This window comes from Carcharhinus amblyrhynchos, chromosome 25 (genome assembly GCF_965287045.1).
Source record: "Carcharhinus amblyrhynchos chromosome 25, sCarAmb.v2.hapA, whole genome shotgun sequence".
Lineage (NCBI taxonomy): Eukaryota > Metazoa > Chordata > Chondrichthyes > Carcharhiniformes > Carcharhinidae > Carcharhinus > Carcharhinus amblyrhynchos.
Genome location: NC_137348.1, coordinates 26,124,368 through 26,146,943, shown reverse-complemented (window position 1 = coordinate 26,146,943; position 22,576 = coordinate 26,124,368). Strand labels below are relative to the sequence as shown.

Below are 22,576 nucleotides of genomic sequence, written 5' to 3'. Positions count from 1 at the left end.
GTGAAGAGGGCACTCAGAATTGAATGAATGGCAGTGTCCACAAGGTCAGCACTGAAAAGGATGAGCTGGATGGAGAGGACTTGGCAAGATCATTCCCTAGCCAGCAGACGGACAGAAAGATCAGTGAGACAGCAGGATGGTCATCTGTAACCCATCAGCGGGATGCAAATGAGGTTCATGCCGACCTTCAGTGGGTTTTCCAATCTGCCATAGTGTGCAACAGTGGGTAATCACACCAATGCAGAACTGATTTTTGGGTCTCTTACCCTCAGAGCATGGCACAACACACCCAGTTGCGAATTAATGAGGCTGGGGCTGGAGAATTTGGCATGTTTCTCCACCAGCCTTCAGAGGGGAACAGTTCAAGTTCCTGTCCCCACTCCAGGCTGGGGAAATTCTGGCCTTTAAACAAATAGACAACACAGGGGAGCAAAGTTCTGTTCCATTTGCATTCCCCTAAAAATCCTCCCTCAAACTGCAGCAGCAGAACAGTGTACGTTGAAGCATCAGGAATAGGCTTTCAATCAAATCATTATTTATCTTTAATAAGACAGGTTGTTGAATTACAGACATTTAGTAATGGGAGTTGAAGAAAATACTTTCAATTTGATGTGGTGCATGATAGAATTTCAATAACATGCTTGTTTTCAGTATCATCGATGTCCAATGTTTCAGTGCACATAGAATCATTATTCTAACCCAACTTGTCATTGCATAATAAGTGTTAACATGTATTTATTATTTTGGAGTAAACTGCATGGGAAAATATTGTTCCGCTCTGTATTGGTCTTGGTTTAGCCACACGATCAGTTTTAAACAATTATGTAGGATTATTGTGGCTATCAAGGAGGATGTTGTTGAATAGGAAACCTTTCCAGCGCACCTATTTAGCATAAAATAGTCAATGCTAACAGCCTGTCACAATGATTTTTTTTCAAAAGAAGAATCCAGGCTGTTGCCCACTGGTCTTAGTGATTCTCTCACTCCTAACACAATACTAGACTTCAATAATCAGTATATGTGTGTACATGCCTCTCACACACCTCCTGCTGTGTGATGAATGGGGCATGGTTAATTCACATCTGAACACAAAAAGGTTGCAGCGGCACACACTCAGGGTCCAGTGCATTTTTGCTATTGTATCTTGACCTCAAATGATACAAACCACATTCACCACAGTGTGATGGTGTTAGCAGCAGGCTCCTGGGATTAGGAACTGGTGACGACATTTCTCCACAGTAAATAATATTCACAAAACCACACTAGTAAAAATGCACCCCTTTGAAAGATGCGCATTATGCAATTTTCTTAGGAGAACGTTAACAATGGGGAAGAGTCTTTTTATTCAAAGAGAAACTTCATCTTTGAGGTTCTTGGAAGACCCAATATAAAGTAGATCAACCAAAATTGAGTATTCCTTTAAAAAAAAGTACCTGGCAAGTGCAAAATCTGAGTGAAATACTTTGCTAAGCATTAGCGTAGACCAGGAACTAGGGGCTGGATCATCATGTGGTTGAGAAAACTGTTTATTAAGAAATTTCACTCGCATTTCTGACCAAACTAATTTCGCTGGTAGGGAAAAACAGGTTGGGATTGATTTGTAGAGGCAGAAATCTCAAATATGGTATCCATTTAAAATTAGTAGAGAGTTTAAATAAATGCAATTTTTGTTGCTGCAAGTGTGTGAGAGTTATGAATTTGTAGGAGAACCAACTGACTCAAGAACAGCTTCTTCTCTGCTGCCATCAGACTTTTGAATGGACCCAACTTATATTAAGTTGATCTTTCTCTACACCCTAGCTACGACTGTAACACAATATTCTGCACCCTCTCCTTTCCTTCTCCCCAATGTACTCTATGAATGGTATTCTTTGTCTGTAGAGTATGCAAGAAACAATACTTTCCAGTATACTAACACAGGTTACAATAATAGATTAAATCAAACCAAACCAAATCAAAAAGTTCCTGAAGATCTCCAAAAAGTTACATTCTGAAGACAAAGATTTACTTGATAGAGATGTGTGCGAGACCACAAAGGAAGTTGGATGAGTGGAGGGAAGTTCTGGCGGAGGGGCACGTGTATGTGATCTCTCAGGATTATTCCCTGCCTCGGACAACCAAGTGGGAGATAGGGCAGACTGCCAGACTCACTGGGTAAAGAGCATGAAGCAAAGAAAGGCAGCTGGAAATATGGACATTACACCTTCCCACATACAGGGAATAGAGAAAGGGCAGTGGCAGCAATGTGCTAGGAGCTGGCAGAGCCACCACAATGCTTGGCAGGAAGGAGGAAAAGGACAGAAAGCAAGTGGAGGAGATATTATCTTGAGAGAAGGGTGTACCATCTCTGGAGATGTTTTCTCGACATGACCAAGAGGCAGAAAAGGCAAAGGATGTGAATTTTTTTACACAATCTGCCACATGTTTCTCGGTGGCAGTGATGGCCCGCTATTGACCTGCGGCAGGATCTTCTGGTCCCATTGTTGCCAACAGGGTTTCCTGTGAATGCATCCCTCACCACTGTGAAACCCATGGCGGGGATGCGTTTTCGGCAGGACCAAAAGATTCTGTTGGCATGAATGGCTGGAAACTTCCTCCAAAGGTTCCAAATTTCAGGAAAAAATGATAGAGGTATCTTTACCATGATGGAGGAAGAAATCGAACCACAATCAGCTGATTTCCATGTACTGCCTTTTGCAGTGGAGGTAACAGCGGCCCTCAATTTGTATCACCAGGCTCCTTCCAGATTTCTGCCAGAGACGCTGTAGCATCTTTCAATCAGCCATCCAGCGGTCCATCGCCATCATCACCAAATCTTTGCTACAGTGGGGGTATATATTAACCTCCCCACAGATGTGTTACAGACACAAGGGCAAGGGTATTTGCCTTCATTTGTGTGGGAAATTTGCCAGCTTTCCACAAGTTGAAGGAGCGGTAGAATTGCGTGATATTATGGTCCTTTTTACAGAGGTGGGTTTGGCGGGAGGAGAAATTTCTCAACTCAAGCTACCTGCTTCAGTAGCTTTAGATGATGTGACAATTCACTCAAAGCTTTAACATTCAAAAGGAAGGAATCAACACTGTCTTTTGTCAGAGCTGCACTCGGACCAGATTTTGAGGATGGTTCTTTTCTGTTACAGGACAAAATACCTTTTAACGCAAAAAGGTAATGGGGAAAGGTTTCTTCTGATTGCTATTTGTAGTGTGTTTGTAAGTAAGATTGTAAAGAATGTTTTTACTGTTGAATACAATTAGCAAGTGTCAGTTTGGCTCATTTAAGAATTCCAACAGGTCAATGGTTGAAGGCCTAGGTTCCTCTTCACATTCCCCTCCAAGCCACTCGCCATCCTGACTTGAAACTATATCACCCTACCTTCACTGCTCTTGGGTCAAAGTCTTGGAATTCCCTTCTAAAGGCACTATGGGTATACCTGCACTACACGGACTTCAGTGGCTCAAGAAGGCAACTCACGACTACCTTCTTGACAGCAAGTAGGAATGGACAATGCATACTAGCCTTATCATTGATACCTACATGCCCTGAACAAGTTTTAAAAAATTGAAGTCCTTAATTTTAGTACATAATCTAAGCTAACATTTTCATATAGCACTAAAGGAGTGCTGCATTGAGGGTGCAATTAAACTGATTAGCTGATAAACAATTCACCTGATCAGGTGGATGTAAAAAATCTTCTTTTTAGTCCTTTCTGGGATATGGATATCACGGGCTAGGCCAGCATTTATTTCTCATTCTGAATTACCCTTGAAAAGGTGATAGTGAATTGCCGCAATCAGGGTGATGTCAGTACACCCACAGGATTTTCAGGGAAGGAATTCCAGGATTTTGACCTAGCGAATGTGAAGAAACAGCAATAAGGATGAGGTGACTGGTTTAGAGGGAAATTTCCAGGTGGCAGTGTTCCCAGCTACCTGCTGCCCTGTCCTTCTAGATAGTGGGTTTAGAAGATGCTGTTGAAGGAGCCTTAGTAAGTTATTGTGGCACATTTTAAAGATGAACAGGGGTGTTTTCTAGTTGAGCTAGCCAGCACCTATTCTTCAACAAATACTGCCAAGATAGATTTACTACTCATTTATTCCATTGCTGTTCATGAAACTTTGCCCAAAATGGGTTGCCATGTTTATTCATGAAAGAACAATGAGCACACATTCAAAGAAAGAAATTAATTAACTTTGGGACATGGTGGCAATTCGAAAAACTCTGCCTAAATACACTGTTTAAATACAAAAGAGGAAATTTCCCCACCGCATTTCCCACTACAATGTGGGAAATTGAATTATTCCTGCTTTTAACGATGGATACTTGATTCATATCATTTAATTGATGATTTCCTCAGTGCTTTGCACCAATTATTTTCAACAATGCCATCTGCTATTTTAAATTTTGGCCGTCTTTTCACCAGGATGTATGTCTTTCAAAGCTTGTGTAATAAATTCAAGAGTTGCGTACCATTCACCATTAACCTAGAATTATAACTCACGCTACTATTTCAGCTCCGAACATTTAAGTGTTTTTTTTGTAAATTATTAGATTCCAATATCATCTTTCCCTGTTTTCCACAACTGTGGATTATCATTAAGAAAAAAATTCCAGAACAAATCCACATATTGTTAAATGAGCTAATTCCTCTCTGTGCCCAGGAGTGTGGCAACATTGTCAAGACACAGGAATAAATGGCATATTTGTTCAATTAATTTTCAATGAAAGAGTGTTTAAAGATAGGAGAGAACCCTAATTATTATGATATGGCACTCTGCTAGTATTTGCTGTGAAAAAATGGAGTGTACTCCCAGTATAGGCACTAATAAGATGAATGCTCATATGCTACATAATGGACAAATTGAGGAAGAATGTTTGCTGGATCTGATTTGTTTTCAACCACAGATGTTATCTATAGGCTCCTGTTTCAATTGGAAACCTCGGTCTGTCTAGAAGCTGAACCACCATTGGCTAATATAGAAACAGCAATATCCTAAACTTTCTCTTCTATTGAACTTGAACAGAAATAATTTGTGGATCATTTCTCATCACAAATTATATTTTTATTGTTTTAGTTTGTGTCCAGTAAATGAAAAATATACATGGATTCAAATTACATCTCCTAAATTGGAGCTTAACAACTTGATCAGAATTCACATTCCAACTTTTTACTGGAAAGTCTTTCAGTCCCCGAGGAGTATTTAAGAAGTTGAGATTGCCTCTTTAGGCACCTCCTGCCACATTGATTCACAAACATTGCTCTTGCCAACAATACTGTTCCCTGTGTTATTTGTACCTTAAACAAACAGGACATGAGGTGAAGCAGGGAGACAAGGGAAGAAAACCTTAGGAAATGCAACATTACGACTATGAAAACACTACAGATCAAATCTCATTGATCATCATAAAACAGATTTAAGGAAGTTATGATAAACCTTTTCAAACATGATTCCGGTTATGCAGAAACTCAGCTATGTGGATAGATTGGCAAAGTTGGGGATGCTCTTAGAGAAGAGGAGATTGGAAATAGAAATGTTAAAAATAAGTGGTCTAGGCAGAGTAGATGGAGAAAAACCATTACCATTGGTGCAAAGGTCAAGAACTAGAGGGCACAGTATTGAAGTAATTGGCAAAAGAACCAAAATTGACAGGAGGAAAATCTTTGATGCATGGTTATGACCTCAAATGCACTGCCTGATAGAGTGAAGGAAGCAGATTCAATCAAGGTTTTCAAAAAGGAACAGGCTAAACATCTGAAAGGAAAAAGAATTGCAGGGCTAAAGGGAAAGGGCAGGAGAGTAGGACTAACTAAATTGTTCTTATACAGAGCCAGTACAGGCTCAGTTGGTTGAATGAACTCCTTCTTTATGCAACCATTCTAAAACTATTGATTACGGCCAGAACTTTCTGGCCATTCACACCAATGGGATTCACTGGTCCCGCTGTAGTGTTCAGAGATTTAGCTGAGTGGCGGTGGGGCATGAACAGCCGGAGAATTCCAGCCTTTGTTTTCTTTGTGAAAGAGAGGGTCCAAATTTATATTTTGCTTTCAGCACTGGCGGCCAAAAGGCTTTTTGCCAATACAAGGGTTATATTCAATGCTACAAGAGCAATTTAAAAAGTTTAATTAAATGTAATATATTTTGTCATTGTGGTGGAAGTGGAAAAACAAAGAAAATGAAGCCTGATGCTACATTTAAGAAAAATGTTTTTATCTCATTTCAGTCATGTTATTGTCAGTCACAAGTCGGAGTAGGTACACTTGGAAGGCACCCTGAGGCCTGGTTTTTTGCTTCTGATTCGCTGTGGCAGTTTTTATTCTCTATTCATGGTCACAGCACATAAAATCAACCTGGTTGTGTACTCCAGACGTGCTGCTCTGGGCTATTTTAACAGAACTTTCTAGGTCAGCTGGAACAATGCTGCTTAATGCTGATTCATATGTTTGCTTTTCACTACAGTACCAGCACATTCATTCTTGCGCAGTCAGCTAAGCAGGTCGTTGTGAGAAACAATGTTTAAACAGCACGTAAGGACCATAATTCAGATTAGATCCATTTTCTGACTGCATTGTCAGTTTACTCCACACGTTAATCTTGTTTTTGTTTGTCTGCCTCAGCAAATTACTTTTAATTTTAATTTCCACAATCGATGTTAGAATTGTATTTCAATGTCTGGAGGGGGTGGAAAGGAATGCAAAAGACTTCTTACTGCTTTACATTGTTTGTGTGCTACATACTGGTACAAGAAGCCTGTTTATTTTATGTATATGTTACATGTGGATAATGTCCACTGCTCAGATTGATAGTTTATATCTATTTTGTGTTCAGTTTAGGTCATCATGTGGATACCCAAGTTATTCATTAATAAGATCACGCTATTTGAAGTTTGAAGTATAGCCAATGGCTTGAGTGGGATGACCAAGAATGTCCCTGTTCTCTTGTACACAAGACTGAGCATATAATTATGCTGATATTGTTACTTATTTTTTGGTTCTGCTCGCTGCATGCCCATTCCCCTAAATGTACTTGGCTGTCAACATTCTTCAGAGTTACTCAAAGGCTCATATTGTCAGCTTGAATTGATTCTTTTTCCCTCTTCTTCTCACAGCAAGCACCTCACCTGTCAGGAAAACTGAGATTGGATACGTTCACTCTTTCTATGCAGATGTCATTTCCTATTAGATGCAAGGAAATGTCTCCATTTCTTAATAGAGTCTGTATTCCTTTGGTGCTTTAGTTGTGTTGTGATGTGGAGCTATCACCCCATCATTAAAAAGTGCACATTCACTTCAGTCATAGGTTCCATGTTCTTGCAATTATCAGTAAACACGTGCATAATTTAAGGGGCCCCATAACCCTGGAGTATCCCTTAAATTTCTGGAAAACACAGTTCCATGAAAATGGACCTACCATATATTAAGTTGATCTTTCTCTACACCTTAGCTATGACTGTAACACTACATTCTGCACACTCTCCTTTCCTTCTCCCCTATATACTCTATGAAAGGTATGCTTTGTCTGTATAACGTGCAAGAAATAATACTTTTCACTGTATTACAACACATGTGACAATAACACATTAAATCAAGTCACTCAAATCAAAAATACACCAGCAAGTTCAGGATGGAGAACTTGCAACATATCAGGCATTGCTCACATAGTGTGGTGAGGGCCTAAACAATGTAAAACAAGCCCCAAATGATGCAGGGAAAAATGACTTAACTGAATTAACTAATTCACGTATTTTTAATTCAAACAAAAATTATACAACTAAGGCATATAAAAGATTGTATATTTTTGCTAGAACATCAATGTTTTAAATCATTGCTTAATGCAATGTAGACTGTTATCGGTCGATACCAGAAATATTTATAACCTGTGTTAGAGTTTATGTGAGCCCTAATATTCTTACTTTTCCTTGACAACTGAATTTCTGTACTTGAAAGTTTAGCTGCATGTTGCACAGAACTGCCACAGTTTGTTAAACAGTACAGCAGCTGTGTGGAATACCAAGCATGTTCTATAGATTTTTCATTACAGTGTCGATTAAAATACCAGCGTGGGGGAACAGCCTCCAGCTTGGCTTCATTTGAGAGAATCAAGTAGATCTGACACTTAATTCCAAAAATGAATTCTTTTGCATTCTAGTACATGAAAAATATCATTTTATAATTCTGAATGCTTGTCAAAGAAATTCATAGTTTTAGAGAACAAAACATCAGTCTTCCACTACTGTTGTCAGTTATTAAGGTCAACTTTCAGAACATAAATTTTGTCTTAAATGTGCAAAATGACAGACAGGACTAACTCAGCCGACCACACTGGTTTCTTGTTGGAGAGCATTAACTGCCATTAGATGAAGGCAGTTTATGTTACCAAGTTACGATGGGAAACACTGTTCAGTTTTAGCCTCCTCCCAAATGCATCCATTAGAACAGAATTACTACAGTGCAGAAGGAAGCCATTCAGTACTGACAACAATCCCACCCAAGCTGGTATTTACCTGGCTAATCCCCCTGATACTAAGGGGCAATTTACCATAGCCAATTAGCGCAACCTGCACATCTTTGGAGTGAGAGAGGAAACCACAGCACCTGGAGGAAACCTATGCAGACACAGGGAGAATGTGCAAACTCCACAATCACCTAAGGACAGAATCAAACCTGGGTCCCTGGCACTGTGAGACAGCAATGCTAACCACTGTGCCGTCCTGTAAAAGTTCCAATGGCTAGCTTAGCAAACCTTTTTTATACTGTCACAATATACAGATAGCAGAGGAGAAGGGACAATGGAAAAAGAAAATAGGCAATGTCGCAAAATAGGAATCTTAACACGAAATATCCCAAGTTAGAAGTGTCCCAGAACTGTGATACTCCCCCAGAACAAAACAGGTTGCCTTTCTGATTGTATGCTTTTGAACTGAGGTTCAGTCGACAAACAAGAAATGTTTAATAGAATGGACACTGGATCAGAAGACTTAAGCAAAACACAAATTCCAAAGTCTTAGGTTTCTTTGCAGCTGTAAGGAAAGCATTTTGCATCATGTTCAACATTTCAGCAGAAATGAAATCTGATGCTAGATTACTGGAGAATTAGTTGTATTTTGTGCCATGAAGGTGGCAGATTTCCAGCTGGTTGGTCTCAGGGTCTTGGTCTGACTCTGAGTCAAAGACGTGCTGTAATTTTCATGCATATGTGAGCTATGAGAGGAACTTGTTCCATTGCCAAAAATGATTTGCTGGGCAAGGCTAACCACTGTTTCCTCTCAAATAGACGGATATCTGCTCCCAGCCCTCCAGACTAAAAACAAGGCTGCACAATGAGGCATCTTGCACAATCTGATTCATGAGCAGTAAGTCATTGGCCACAGTGCTGCCATTCCTTCAGACTTTGTTCTTGGCACAGAAGTACCATTTATGTAACTGTGCTTGTTTTAAACTTCCTTGCTCAATTCTATGTCGCTCAAAGGGCTGAATTTAATGACTGTGATAGTGGCTCTGTCTAATGGCCACAGAGCAGGTGGCAAACTTGCCATGGCCATTCCTGGGACCCTGATATTCTTTCTACAAGTGGTGCTAGGATGTTGCCATCAGAGAATCATTAATCAACCACTTAAAAACCTTAACTGGCCTTGGGGAGAGAAGGTCAAGCTATTCCTTCCTCAATCCTGGCATAATCCAGCAAATTGAGAAGACGACGGATACTCCACCCCATTGCTTCCTGCTCAGATAAACTTCCCATCTGCCTCCCAGCCCTCTCTGAGGAGGGGGAAGGCATAACATTCCACCAATGTGTGCAAAAAGATGACACTTGAAGATATGGAAGTATTTCTTAATTCCACAGGGTTGATTTTATTCAACCCACATTGTGCAAGCTGGACTGGAGACTTCAGAAAGACTGTCAACACCATGGCAACGGTGTGAAGGAGATTTGCTAGAATGTAACCAGGATGACAGAGTTTGCCAATATAGAAAGATGAGAGAAGCTGGGATTGTTCTCCTTACCGCAGAAGCAGAGGTTTAGCAGAGGGGTTCAAAATCATGACAGGAATAAAGAGAAACTGTTTCCTATACCAGAGGTTTGGTTATCAGTGGATACATTTTTAAGATAACTGGCAAAAAATCCAGAGGCAAGATGAGTTTGTTTTGATACAGTGAATTAAGATGTGTGAAATACATTGCCTGAAGGGTGGTGGGAGCAGATTCAACAATAACTTTTGAAAGGGAATTGACAAATATGGGAAAGGGAAAACATTGTACAGCTTTGGGGAAGGGATTGGGAATAATTGGATCGTTCTTTGAAAGAACCAGCACAGACAAAATGGGTGGCATGGCCTCCACCTGTGCAATCTCATTGCTGCATCCTATAAGAAGGGCAATTAATAACAAAAAGGTTAGTTCTGTGCTAGAACTTGCCAATGTCCCACAGCCTGTGATCTTAAACTGCAGGACTCTGCAGAAAATGCAGGTACCCTCAGGTGGAGGTGGGAGAGAGAACTCAAGAATTTATTCAAATTGAAACCCTATTTTGTCGACAGGGCTTTGATTGCAATTTAACCTACGAGAGATATTGAGGACAATCCTGCCAAAAATTTCTAAGTGTTGAATTCATGTAAAAACTGGAGTAAATCATGCTATCTTTTTCAGCAGGAGCTTCAAAATGAATCTCCGACACTCTGTGCACTGCAGAGTGCCCTAGAGTAAATCCTGTTGAAAATGAGCTTGTGGGGCTCATTCCTGCTGGTGGGGGTGCTGAGTGGGACACTGCTCATGTGCGGATTTGTCAGCACTGAGATTGGCACATGCGCAGTAGCCCCATGATGCTGGCCTCCCGATCGCAGTGCGACCTCCCTTCACGGCCCAATCACTGACCCCTCATATGTCTGGGCCAGCCTCACCAAACCTCCCAGCCCATGGTCCACCTTGATCTCCACTCTCCATCCTTCCTCCCACAGTCTCAACGCCCCCCCCCCCACCCTCCTATCCTGACTCCCCCCCCACCTCCCCAGAAGCCCCACCTCCCATTCAGCCTTGCCACCGTGGCATTGCCAGATGCCCGGTGGGCAGTGCCAAGGTACCCCTGAGGGGTCTGAGGCTGGCAATGCCCAGGGTGCACCCTCCTCCCAAATGACCATCGGGGGGGCCTCAATTGCCTCCCCTTCACTCCAGCTTCCCACAAGTGGGCATCTATATTAAACCCTGTTGGAGATTCCAGTTGTGGGCCCACTAAATAGGGTTTAAAATATATGGTAATAAAGATTACCATAATTTATTCAGCTCCATGCCAGAATCGGCACAGAGCTGACGGTGCCAGAAACTCGCAGAAGCCAAGGTACTCAGCAGGGAGCCCACAAAACAGCCTCCACTAATGTTTCCCAGCCTGCTGTGCTGGAACAGCACCACAGTGGGATGGGAGAATCACCCCCAATGTGTTTTGCCCAGGAGGTAAAAACAAGTTGTCATCAATGGGAAAGATGAAGAGGCCTAAAAAGTAAGAGTGCTTCTCCATCCTCACAAGCCAAGTCGCATCCTTCCCACAGGGAGCTTCCAAACCTCCCCACCTGGAATACGGTGAATAATTTTGGTCCCTTGATCTAAAGAAAGATATACTGGTATTGGAGGCTGTCCACATAAGGTTCACTGGATTGATTTCAGGTATCGGGGATTTTGTTAAATGAGAGGTTGAGAAGGTTGAGCCTGTACTCATTGGCTTTTAGAAGAATGAGAGGCGACCTTATTGAGACTTAGTGGAATCTCAGGGAACCTAACAGAGTAGACACTGAGAGGTTGTTTCTCTTTGTGGAAGAGTCTAGGAGCAGAAGGCAAAATTTTGGAGTATGGGATCTCCCATTTAAGACAGAGATGAGGAGGAATTTCTTCTCTCTGAGGGTAGTGATTCTGTGGAATTCTTTACTACAGAGGGTTGTAGAGGCTGGGTTGTAAGTATGTTCAAGGCTGAGATAGACAGATTTTTAATCAGTAAGGGAATCAAGGGTAATGGGGATAAAGGTGAGAAAGTGGAGTTGAGAATTATCACATCAGATAAGTCATGACCTCACTGAATAGAGGGGTGGACTTGATGGGCCAAATGGCCTACCTCTGCTCCTGCATTTTATTGTCTTCCTCTATTTTTGTGTAAGCCGTCATTGGGAAGTTGCATCTTTGTCAACTGGCAGCTGCTGTGCACTCTCTTCTAGCCAGGAATGTGGACTGGAAGCAATTAAGTGTGGTCCAGTGGTTATTACTGAAAACCTCGTGGATGGGAAATGATTCTCCTTGAAGAGGTTTCTCAATTGAAACCCATTCAAAGTAAAGTTTAAAGTTGTGACTTAATTTAACATCCTTTCATCTTTAAAATTCTCAAACTATAATCCTTTTCCCACTATTCCTAAGTTCCATTTGAAAAGCTACTGAGATACTGTTCACATGAATACTTTAAGCCCCGTTTGAAAAAGAATTGAGTAAAAATAGAAGAAATGAAAATCCAATTCTTCAGCGAGCTCATTTGCCATGTCATTCTAGAGATGGGAAGCACCTTTGAGAAAATGATCCTGTGGTAAAGAATAGGCTGCTTTTTGAGTGAGTGCCAACTTGATTATATCACAGAACTCGGAGTCATAGAGAGTCAGCGAGATGTAAAGAATAGGAGCAGGCCCTTTGGCCCAACTCGTCCATGCCCGCCAGGTTTCCTAAACTGAATTAGCCCCATATCGTTCTAAACCTTTCCCATCCATGTACCTATCCAGCTGTCTACATGTTGTAATTGTACCTGCCTCCTATATTTTAAAGCATTAAACTGAACTGCAGGATGACTTATCTGATCCACAGCGCTGGAACCACCTTGGCCTCAGGTAAGATAACCCCCATGGTGTTAGAGAGGATTACTGATTTCCTGGAACACCTAGATATCAAAGACACCTATGTCAGAGTCCTATTTATAGACTACAGCTCAGCCTTCAAGACCATTATTCCTTCAAAACTGATCTCCAAACTCCATGGCCTGGGCCTCAGCTCCTCCCTCTGCGACTGGATCCTGAACTTCCAAATCCACACACCACAATCAGTTAGGATAGGCAAGAATACCTCCTCCACGATCATCCTGAACATTGGTGCTCCACAAGGCTGTGTTCTCAGCCCCCTACTATACTCCTTATACACCTATGTGACCAAATTCCCCTCTAATTCGATTTTCAAGTTTGCTATTGACACCACCGTAGTGCATCGGATCTCAAACAATGACGAGACAGAGAACAGGAATGAGATAGAGAATCCGGTGAACTGGTGCGGCAATAATAATCTTTCCCTCAATGTCAACAAAACAAAGGAGACTATCATCAATTTCAAGAAACGTAAAGGAGAACTTGTCCCTGTCTACATCAACAGGGATGAAGTAGATAGAGTTCAGAGCTTCAAGTTTTTAGGTACCCAGATCACCAACAACCTGTCCTGATTACCCCACCATGCCAACACTACAGTTAAGAAAATAAGCTGAGCTATTGGGATGGATTTTAACATTCAAAATTAATGGACTGAGGTCATGTTGGATTTTACAATTTTTAAAATCTGAAAACCCACTCCAACCTACTTGCTTAAGGTTTCAAACTGAAAAGGATTAAGCAGTCACCCATCTCCCAGGAAATCAGCTGACAATTTAAGTATTTTGATGGGGCTGGCAATCCCTCATTAAAGCCATTTTGCAGGTTTGACAATGGCTTCCTGGGGCTGAAGGGAGGTGAGGACAGCTTTGAAGGCTTTTATAGCACTACTTGTGGTCTGTAAGGAGTAGAAGCCCCACCTGTTTCTCCCCATGCTTGCTGCCTACCATCCCCACCCCCCCTCCCCTCCACCACCTACAGAAAGATCTCAGGATTGACCAGGCAGCCCCCATCAGAGTTGGGATTGCGACCCCTGGGAACCAGCTCCCCTCAGAGGTCAGTGATCTCCACAGTATGAGTGGGAAACAGGCATTTGTATATTTCCGCTGAGCTCACTCCAATCTGTGTAGGTAACCCAGCCCTGTCAATATCCAGCCCACTAGGACTGCAGCATGGACTGAGAAGATTTCAGGATTTTTGGCATGAATTACATCCTTGTGTGTGTGTGTCCTGGGGATAATATTTGAGAATATGTTCCAATTTTTATATTGAATTCCAACAAAGATGTATGAATCTCAAAAATTAAAACTGAAGAGGCCTATTAGTTACAAGCTAGAATAGAAAGCCATTAAATTTACTGGGTAAAAATCTGAAGATATAAGCTTAGTGTAGAATTCAGTTCTTTAGGAAAGAGGCAACTATCATTTTCTGGTCACAAGATGAACTTTGTTTTTGCTGGCGTCTTTTTATTTCTCAAAGAACAGCAAATTAATTGTTCTCTTGTTCTTATTCAGTTTTTTTTGTTAAGATATATTAGAGGTGTAATGCACAAAGTGGTCATTTGCTAATGATATCACATCTCTAATTTACTGTACAAAATAATAACTATGGCTAAAATAATAAACCAAAAGAGAAAATGCTGGAAAATCTCAGCAGGTCTGGCAGCATCTGTAAGGAGAGAAAACAGCTAACGTTTTGAGTTCAGATGACCCTTTGTCAAAACTCACTGCTAACATAATAACAATGGCATTGGCTTGGTGATAAAATTGGGGAACCTTGCAATGTTTCAAAGCAACTTTCTGTCACCAGATTAATAAGCAGCGGGGATTTTGTAAACCACTGTATTTACCAGCAGCTTTAACTAGGAATTTCCCTAAAATAACATGAATATATTTATATATGAGAGAAGATGTGAAAATGAAAGTATCACAGAATCCCTAACGTGCAAAAGGAGGTCATTCAACCCATAAGTCTGCACCAATTCTCCAAGAGAACATCTTACCCAAACTCACCCTCTGCCCTATCCCTGTAGCCCCACAATTTACCCCGCTAATCCATCTAACCTACACAACTTTTGATACTAAGGAGAAATTTAGCATGGTCAGTCCACCATGCCCGCACATCTTTGGACAATGGGAGGAAACCGGAACACCCAGAGAAAGTCCACAGGGAGAATATGCAAACTCCATGCAGACTATCACCCAAGACTGGAATCAAACAAGGGTCCCTGGCACAGTGAGGTGGCAGTGCTAACCACTGTGCCACCATGCCACCATCGTGGAGCCTCTACAGTGGAAGAGAAGGAACACATAAGTATATCATTCATCAAACATTACTATTAAGACCTCAGTCGGAAATTTCCCATCCCGCTTGCTGCGGGAATCGTAGTGCGCGACAGTGGACCATTAAAGATCTGTTCAGCACGGGACTGAAAATCCCGCCCCCTCTTCTATTTGTGTAATAATGACTTGTTATTAACATTTCCAATTCTGACAAGAAAAACACACAGTCCTGCCTTTTGCACGTAGGAGGCTCTCAGCGTGGTATCTAACCCTTTTCACCTTGAAGTTGACAATTCCCTTTATATAGTGCAAAATGTTAACACGTTCTATTGAGGTATATCTCATAATAGTGTCAATATATATTGGAGAAATATGACACTGGGCTTTAAAACCCTGAAAATTCAGACACATTCAATATATTCATATTGAGGAGTCTCAAAGTAACAATCTATTTTCATTACCCAAGAAGTTAATGCCCACAAAAGGTAGAGTACCTGACTTTTTGAAAGTTGATTTTTCATTTAACAGAGCAACTTAAGTGGAATAGGCTGTCTCATAATGTACATTTTGATTTTATGTCTGAATAGAGGGAGCTTACTGAATGGGTGGTACCAGATTTCCTTTCACTGTTCCAAGTCTTACAATCCCTTGATGATAAGGTCAGCATTCTATTTTGGTGAAACATGATAAATGGATGAATAAGTGCAATGAGTTGAGAAGATCATAGCAAGGGCATTTTGCCCAGCAAAGAAAAAGAAACACAATGCACCTGTGTTATAAGATGCACATAAGTAAAACTGCCAAGACGGATAGACTGAAAAGCCATGATACAGCCACATAAATCACAGGATAAAATAGTAAATATCAATCAAATACCAATATACAAAATGTACACGCCTCTTTATGTGTCCAAGCAAGAATATATTTCCTGTCATGTCAGCCTGGGGTACAATGCTACACACAAAAGGAGGAACATACCTTTCTACCACATTGACTCAAGCATTAGGTAAGAATCCCTGATAGAAACTGACATTAGTGAGTACTTGAAGAGGTGTGCACTGATCAGGAACAGTCAGTTTGGATTTGTAAGTGGGCTGGGAACGCTCAGCTTATTTAATGGCATTTCTTTTTGGGAAACCACAGAATGAATAGATAAAAGGCATGTGGTGGCTGTTGATGGGGTTTCAAAAGACATTAGATACCAAGCTACTTAAGATACTTGCTGTGAGAATTCAGACACAGGCTATTAAAGGTAAAATAATTATATGTAGAGAGAAATGGAAAGGGGAATGAAGACAGGAGGAGAGGCAATTTCCAGATTGGTGGGGATACTCAGAACAGAAACATTTTGAGTGTATTACAGTGTTATAAGTGTAATATAAATGCAGTTATTGCTTGTTGTACTGATACAACTACAATTAGGAATACTTGTTAAGATCTACTTTATCTTCACTACTTATTAATATCAATGATTTAGGGACAGAAAGAAGACGCATTACATTCAATTTTGTTCATTCCATATAACTATGGAAAACTATGTGAAGGAAGGACATTTCATTAAGACATGGATTAGCAAAGTGGACTAACATAGTAAAGATGCAGTTCAGGGAAGAGAAAAATAGTATATTTTAAGATCAAGAAGGAAATATAATCTAAATGGTAAGATTCTTAACAGGCTGAAGATACAGATTTCTAAGAGTGCCAGTATCTATTTCTCTAGAGGACTATAGTGTGTACAATTTTCTAACCTATAGAAGAAGCACTGCAGATGCTGGAAGTCAAAGTGCTGGATACACGCTGCACTATGGGCAGCATTTTGAGTGCTTCCGGCATTCCCTTTTGAAAACAAAATACAGCAGAGCATCAATTTTAAAAACAAGGAGTGATGAGTTTGTTCAAGACACTGGTTAGCCACAGTTGAATGTTGTATACAGTCCTGGATACTCCACTTTTTGTAGTGATCCATTGGGAAAGGCTGCGGATTGACTGTGATACCAGGAGGAAAGCTTGAGGCGAGGCCTTTTTCTCTGAATGTAGGAAGATGCAGGGGGCATTTAATAGAATTTTTCAGAATGATAAAAGATTTCCTAAGATTTAAAGAATGAAAAGATTGGCCACAATTCTCCCAAGGTGACCTGCAGCTTTTCTGTCGGGTTGCGGCGAGAGATGCGTCTTGTACTGGGATTTACACATGCCCATCTCCCAGAGCTGGCGAACAGTCGCCGGTTAGACCACGCTGGAAACCAGTGGAGAGGCAGATTCAAAGTCATTTGAATCTTTAAATGTATTTTAAATATGTTTAGCAGGTCTTTATCAGGAACTTTCAGGCTCTGATTGAATATCCCACCCTGCCACGAGTACTTCATTGCGGCAGGGTTCAGACTAGCTCCACACATTTGGGGAATTAGTGGAAGACCCCGATGGAATGAAGGGGGTGGCAATTGGGGCCCCTCAGGTGGTCGGGCAGTGGGGGAGTACCTCCTGGGCATGAGCACCCTAATAGTGCCAGCCTGTGCCCCCTGGCATTGCAAAGGACAAAGTGCCCATGCCCTCAACAATCACCAGGCTAGAGACTGTTCCCTTCCTATTGGCGAACACTTCAGCGGTCACGGGCATTCGGTCTCTGATCTTCAGGTAAGCATTCTCCAAGGCGGCCTTCACGACACATGACAGCACAGAGTCGCTGAGCAGAGACTGATAGCCAAGTTCCGCACACATGAGGATGGCTTCAACCGGGATCTTGAGTTCATGTCGCACTATCTGTAACCCCCATGATTTGCCTGGGCTGGTAAAATCTCACTTACTGTCCTGTCTGGAGACAATACCCATCTCTTTAACCTATGCTAATGCTACCTCCACTCACACTGTCTGCATCTTTAAGACTTGAATAGCAAGTTAGTTGAAAAGACTTGCATTCTAATCAGTATTCTGTAAACTGTGTGTGACTTTATGTGCCCTTCTCAGATCAGAACCTTCCACACACCTGACGAAGGAACACCGTTCCGAAAGCTTGTGGGATTACTATCAAATAGACTGGTTGGACTTTAACCTGGTGTTGTTAGACTTCTTACTGTGTTTACCCCAGTCCAACGCCAACATCTCTACATCGAGACAGAATAGAGCTAGCGCTTCGAATCAGGATGTCCCTTCATCTGATGACGGGTCATTCTGACTCAAAACATTAGATTAAGTTAAGATACAGATAAGCTAGTTTGAAATAGAAGCCAAAAGGTTACAGCTTTAATCTTCCCAATATTGATCTAAAAAAGGGAGTTCTCTATGTTTTGAAACAGAGGTAAGTTTTAATCTTATCAATAGATATACACTGAAACCTTTATAAAATAGGGCCTAATGATTTCTCTGATGGTTCATCTGTTAATTAAGAAACATAGAAATTGCAACCTGCTTCCTCTATCATGTATTTAAATGCTTCAGTTAAGTGTCCAACAGTGAACTTGCCAGGAAGAGAAATCTAAAGCTTCAGTCCTGCTCCTGATCCAGAGACAGCTCATTGAAATGTGTGCAGATATTGATGAAGATGCTACCAAGCCCAGCTGTGGTACCCATCACCTAAACAATCCAAGTGATTGCTAATACTTTTCCATCAGTACACATGTTAAGCCTGGCCACTTGCATAAGGTGCAGGAAGCAGTCCGTGTTCATAATCCTGTACTCTGCACAGATAAATACTACTCACTGTAAATTCTTACTCCATTCCGCCATTCTTAGTTTGTCCACAAAGTGATGTACTTTGATTTTACTCTACCAAGAATTACATAAAGCCCCAAGATGGACCATTAAAGAGGCTAGTTGAAATTGAAAACAAGCCTCTCTGTATAAAGCCAATAAATGAAATAGTTTGGGTTGGTTAGTTAGAATAAAAACCTTAGTCAGAACTTGCAACAAGAAAGGAATACTTTTCATTTTGATTGTAAAGCACTCCAAGTCATCTTCATGTTGTGATAAATCTGTCAATGCAAGGTGCTACCATGCATCCTTATATAGATGGAAAGCATAGAAAGAATACCTAGAAACCCTACAGTATAGAAAGAGGCCTATGGCCCATCGAGTCCACACTGACCACAATCCCACCCAGGCCCTCCCCCCATTTCCCTATAGGTGTTTGTTCATTTTCAAGTTTGATATTAAGTGCTTGAAATGATAATGGAACTGTGGATGATGAATTTGAAGATTGAGGAGTTGGGAGGAACTACTTACAACATTACTATTTTCTGTTCTTCAGTTTTTATCTAAGAAACTGACTTGTCTCTGCTGAGAATTCAGTGTTTGTACTTGACTGACACAGTCGCTGTCCCTTTCTATTGTTGCAATGCATAAAATATAATGTGCTTACCTGTCACATTGGGAGTTCACTGCTCCTGTGGTATTACATCCACACAGAATGCACTGGCCATTAATGGCGCTGTGGTAAAACCCTTCTGCACAGTCATTGCATTGTAGACCAGTGTGTCCAGGCAGACAATCACATTGCCCTGATGACGTGTTGCACAAAGATTCATTGGTGCTTCCAACAATACTGCAGTTGCATCTATACTCTGTGACGGGAGGAAAAAGAATTTGTCAAATGAGCTGTTAAATACTTCACACAATTAAAGAATCACCTCAAACAAGCTGCTGCAGAACAAATCATTCTGTGAAAAGAGGAAATCATCTGAATATGTGCAGACTGTCACAGAGTTACATTCTACTTTTGTCAACTTGCTGTGCAGTGAGTTTGGCCAGACTCTGAGCTTGAGCCCCTTAATGTGAGCTAGTACTCTGTCTCAGGAAAACAGTTTGGACAGAAACACTGACAGATTGACTATACCCTGCCAGAACATAACTCCTACCACTTGATCATAGAAGTCATAGAAACCCTACAGTGCAGGAGGCCATTCAGCCCATTGAGCCCCAACAACAACAATCCCACCCCTATCATCCCACATTTTACCCCATTAATCCCCCTAACCTACACATCCCAGGACTCGAAGCAGCAATTTAGCAGGGCCCATCAATCTAACCTGTACATCTTTGGAGTGTAGGAAGAAACCCACACAGACACAGGGAGAACGTCTAAACTCCACAAAGATGGTGACCCAAGCCAGGAATCAAACCCAGGTCCCTGGGGCTATGAGTCAGCAGTGCTAACCATTGTGCCACCACTAAATCAGAAAACAATAAATAAGGGTGGCACAGTGGTCAGCACTGCTGCCTCACAGCTCCAGGGACCCGGACTTAATTCTGGCTTCAAGTGACTGTCTATCTGGAGTTTGCATGTTCTCCCCATGTAGGCATGGTTTCCTTTGGAAGCTTGGGTTTTCTCCCACAGTCCAAAGATGTGCGGGTTAGGCAGATTGACTATGCTAATTACCCCTCAGGGTGGGATGTTACGGCCTGGCTTGACCCGAGACCGGAAAGTCCCACCTGAGGTCAACGAACCTTCCCATTGCCCGCCCCTCACCCAATCCGATTCCCGTTGTGGGCCGGGTAGTAGAATTTCGATATTAGTGTCCTGGGATATGTAGGTTGGGGGGGGCTAGCCAGAGGAAATGTGTGGGGTATCAGGGATAGGGCAGGGAGAGGGCCTGAGTAAGGTACAATGTCAGGGAGTTAGCGCAGACTCAATGGGCTGATTGTACTGTAAGGATTCTATGATGATTAATGGTGAGGTTTGGATTATAGATTTGGCTTTTTGGTGATTACATGACTGATTATTTCAGTGGGAAATTAAGAATAAATTTCAATTTTCTGCTGAGTGTTCTTAACTTCTCTATATTTTCAGGTAGATTTGTAAGCAATTGACAAAATAAGGCATACCCAATGTTCATAGCATATGAAATGCTGAGATTTGGACAACAGTTAATTGAATTGAGAGAAGTCCATGGTATAAAGGTGGTTATTTAACTTCAAGTTATAATTGCAAACTAGAGGACATATTAGTTTAAAATTAATAAGCCTCAAGCTAAAGGAAAAGCTCATTATATAATTTTGTAATCAAATACTGCTGTGGTACTGTGGTTCCAGTTAAATTAGAATTACAATCAGACCTGAAATGAAACAAGCTAACTCTGAGTGAAGTAGTTGAAATTAAGACTCACGGTCTATAATTTTGATCAATTTCTTTTCAGGTTTGAGGAGTTCGGTCATTTTAAAAACTTAAGTTACGACATTCACTTCCATAGGGAGTTAGGGGAGGGATCACAATGGCATGATCCCCACATTGTGTATTAAGGAGAATTTTCTGTGAGGGAGCCTTTTCTTACTACATGTTGTATGTGTTTATGTATTTAGAACAATTGGGAAGGAACAGTGAGTTAGCAACATGGAGGAATTTAAACTAGGCAAGGGAGTGGGCAAAATACAAAGTGTGAGGAGACTTGTCCAGTAAAGAGACAGGGATGACAATCCTGTGGTTCTTTTGCATTCCTTCATTCTCAATTCACAACCAAATATTTCATCTGCCCTTACAGTATCACTTTTTGGATCATTCTATGGTGGTTTACAATTCAGCTGCACTTGGGTCTGGCAAGTTTAAAATGGGCAGTTAGGAATCTCCAAAATGTGAACAATTGTTTTGGTTTTAAAATAAAGTTAGTTTACCCTCTTATTGCCATGGGTCGGAGTTCTCCAGCTATTCACCCTCCACCACCACTGCAAGAGAGGATGAAGAATTTGGCACTCAGCCATATCTCCGTTTGTTGCAGCGGTGGAAGAATCCCAGCTGTGAGCGAAGTCAGAGAATTCTGCCCACAATTTCTCAATGTGAAAGCAAAGTTATTGGGATATTGATGAATTTTTAGCAACAAAAAACTCTTCAAACCCAGGCCAAGGTGCTTTGATGTTGTTTCCTTGTCCAGGTTTGTAAATGGGTTTGAGCCCTTCTTCCTTCAGTATGTTAGGTGCTAAGAGATACTCAGCATGACAAAATATTAAACTTCTAATCCATTTATAAATAAGCCAGTATCACATTGAAAAGAAACTATTCTCAAATCCAAACCATTTTGTGCTACAGTATAAATATTAAATAGGTTTATTGCTAATATAAATTACTTTTATGTGGCTATCAATGTTTGCAATACTGAAATGAAAGAACGCTTCCAGTAAGTAACTGCACATTCAAAATTGCATTGATGTATTTTTCTGAAGATCTAAAACTGACAATCAACAGAAGGTTTCTGAGGGTTATCGTTGAATTTATACTCTATCCTTCAATTTTATGCATCAGAATACCATAAAATATATTGGCAACATTAAAATCCATGGGATTAAAGGGATTGTGGTAACATGGATGGTCTGGACTTGGGTATCTGGGCCATATTTCAAAGCTTGCACATGACATGAAACACAAATGCAGCAAACAATGAGGAGAATAGCAATAGGCTTAAGGAGGACAGACTGGCGAAACACACACATGACAGTT

General features: G+C 41.1%; 1 protein-coding gene across 1 annotated transcript in view; it reads right to left on the bottom strand.

Moving 5' to 3' along the window:
- The window catches only part of LOC145358198 (multiple epidermal growth factor-like domains protein 9), a 325,223-nt gene that overhangs the window by 209,317 nt on the left and 93,330 nt on the right, over positions 1-22,576 (bottom strand). Inside the window, exon 2 of the mRNA XM_080211982.1 lies at positions 19,511-19,712. Coding sequence (XP_080068108.1) covers positions 19,511-19,712 — 202 coding nt within the window. The remainder of the gene's footprint in view (positions 1-19,510; positions 19,713-22,576) is intronic.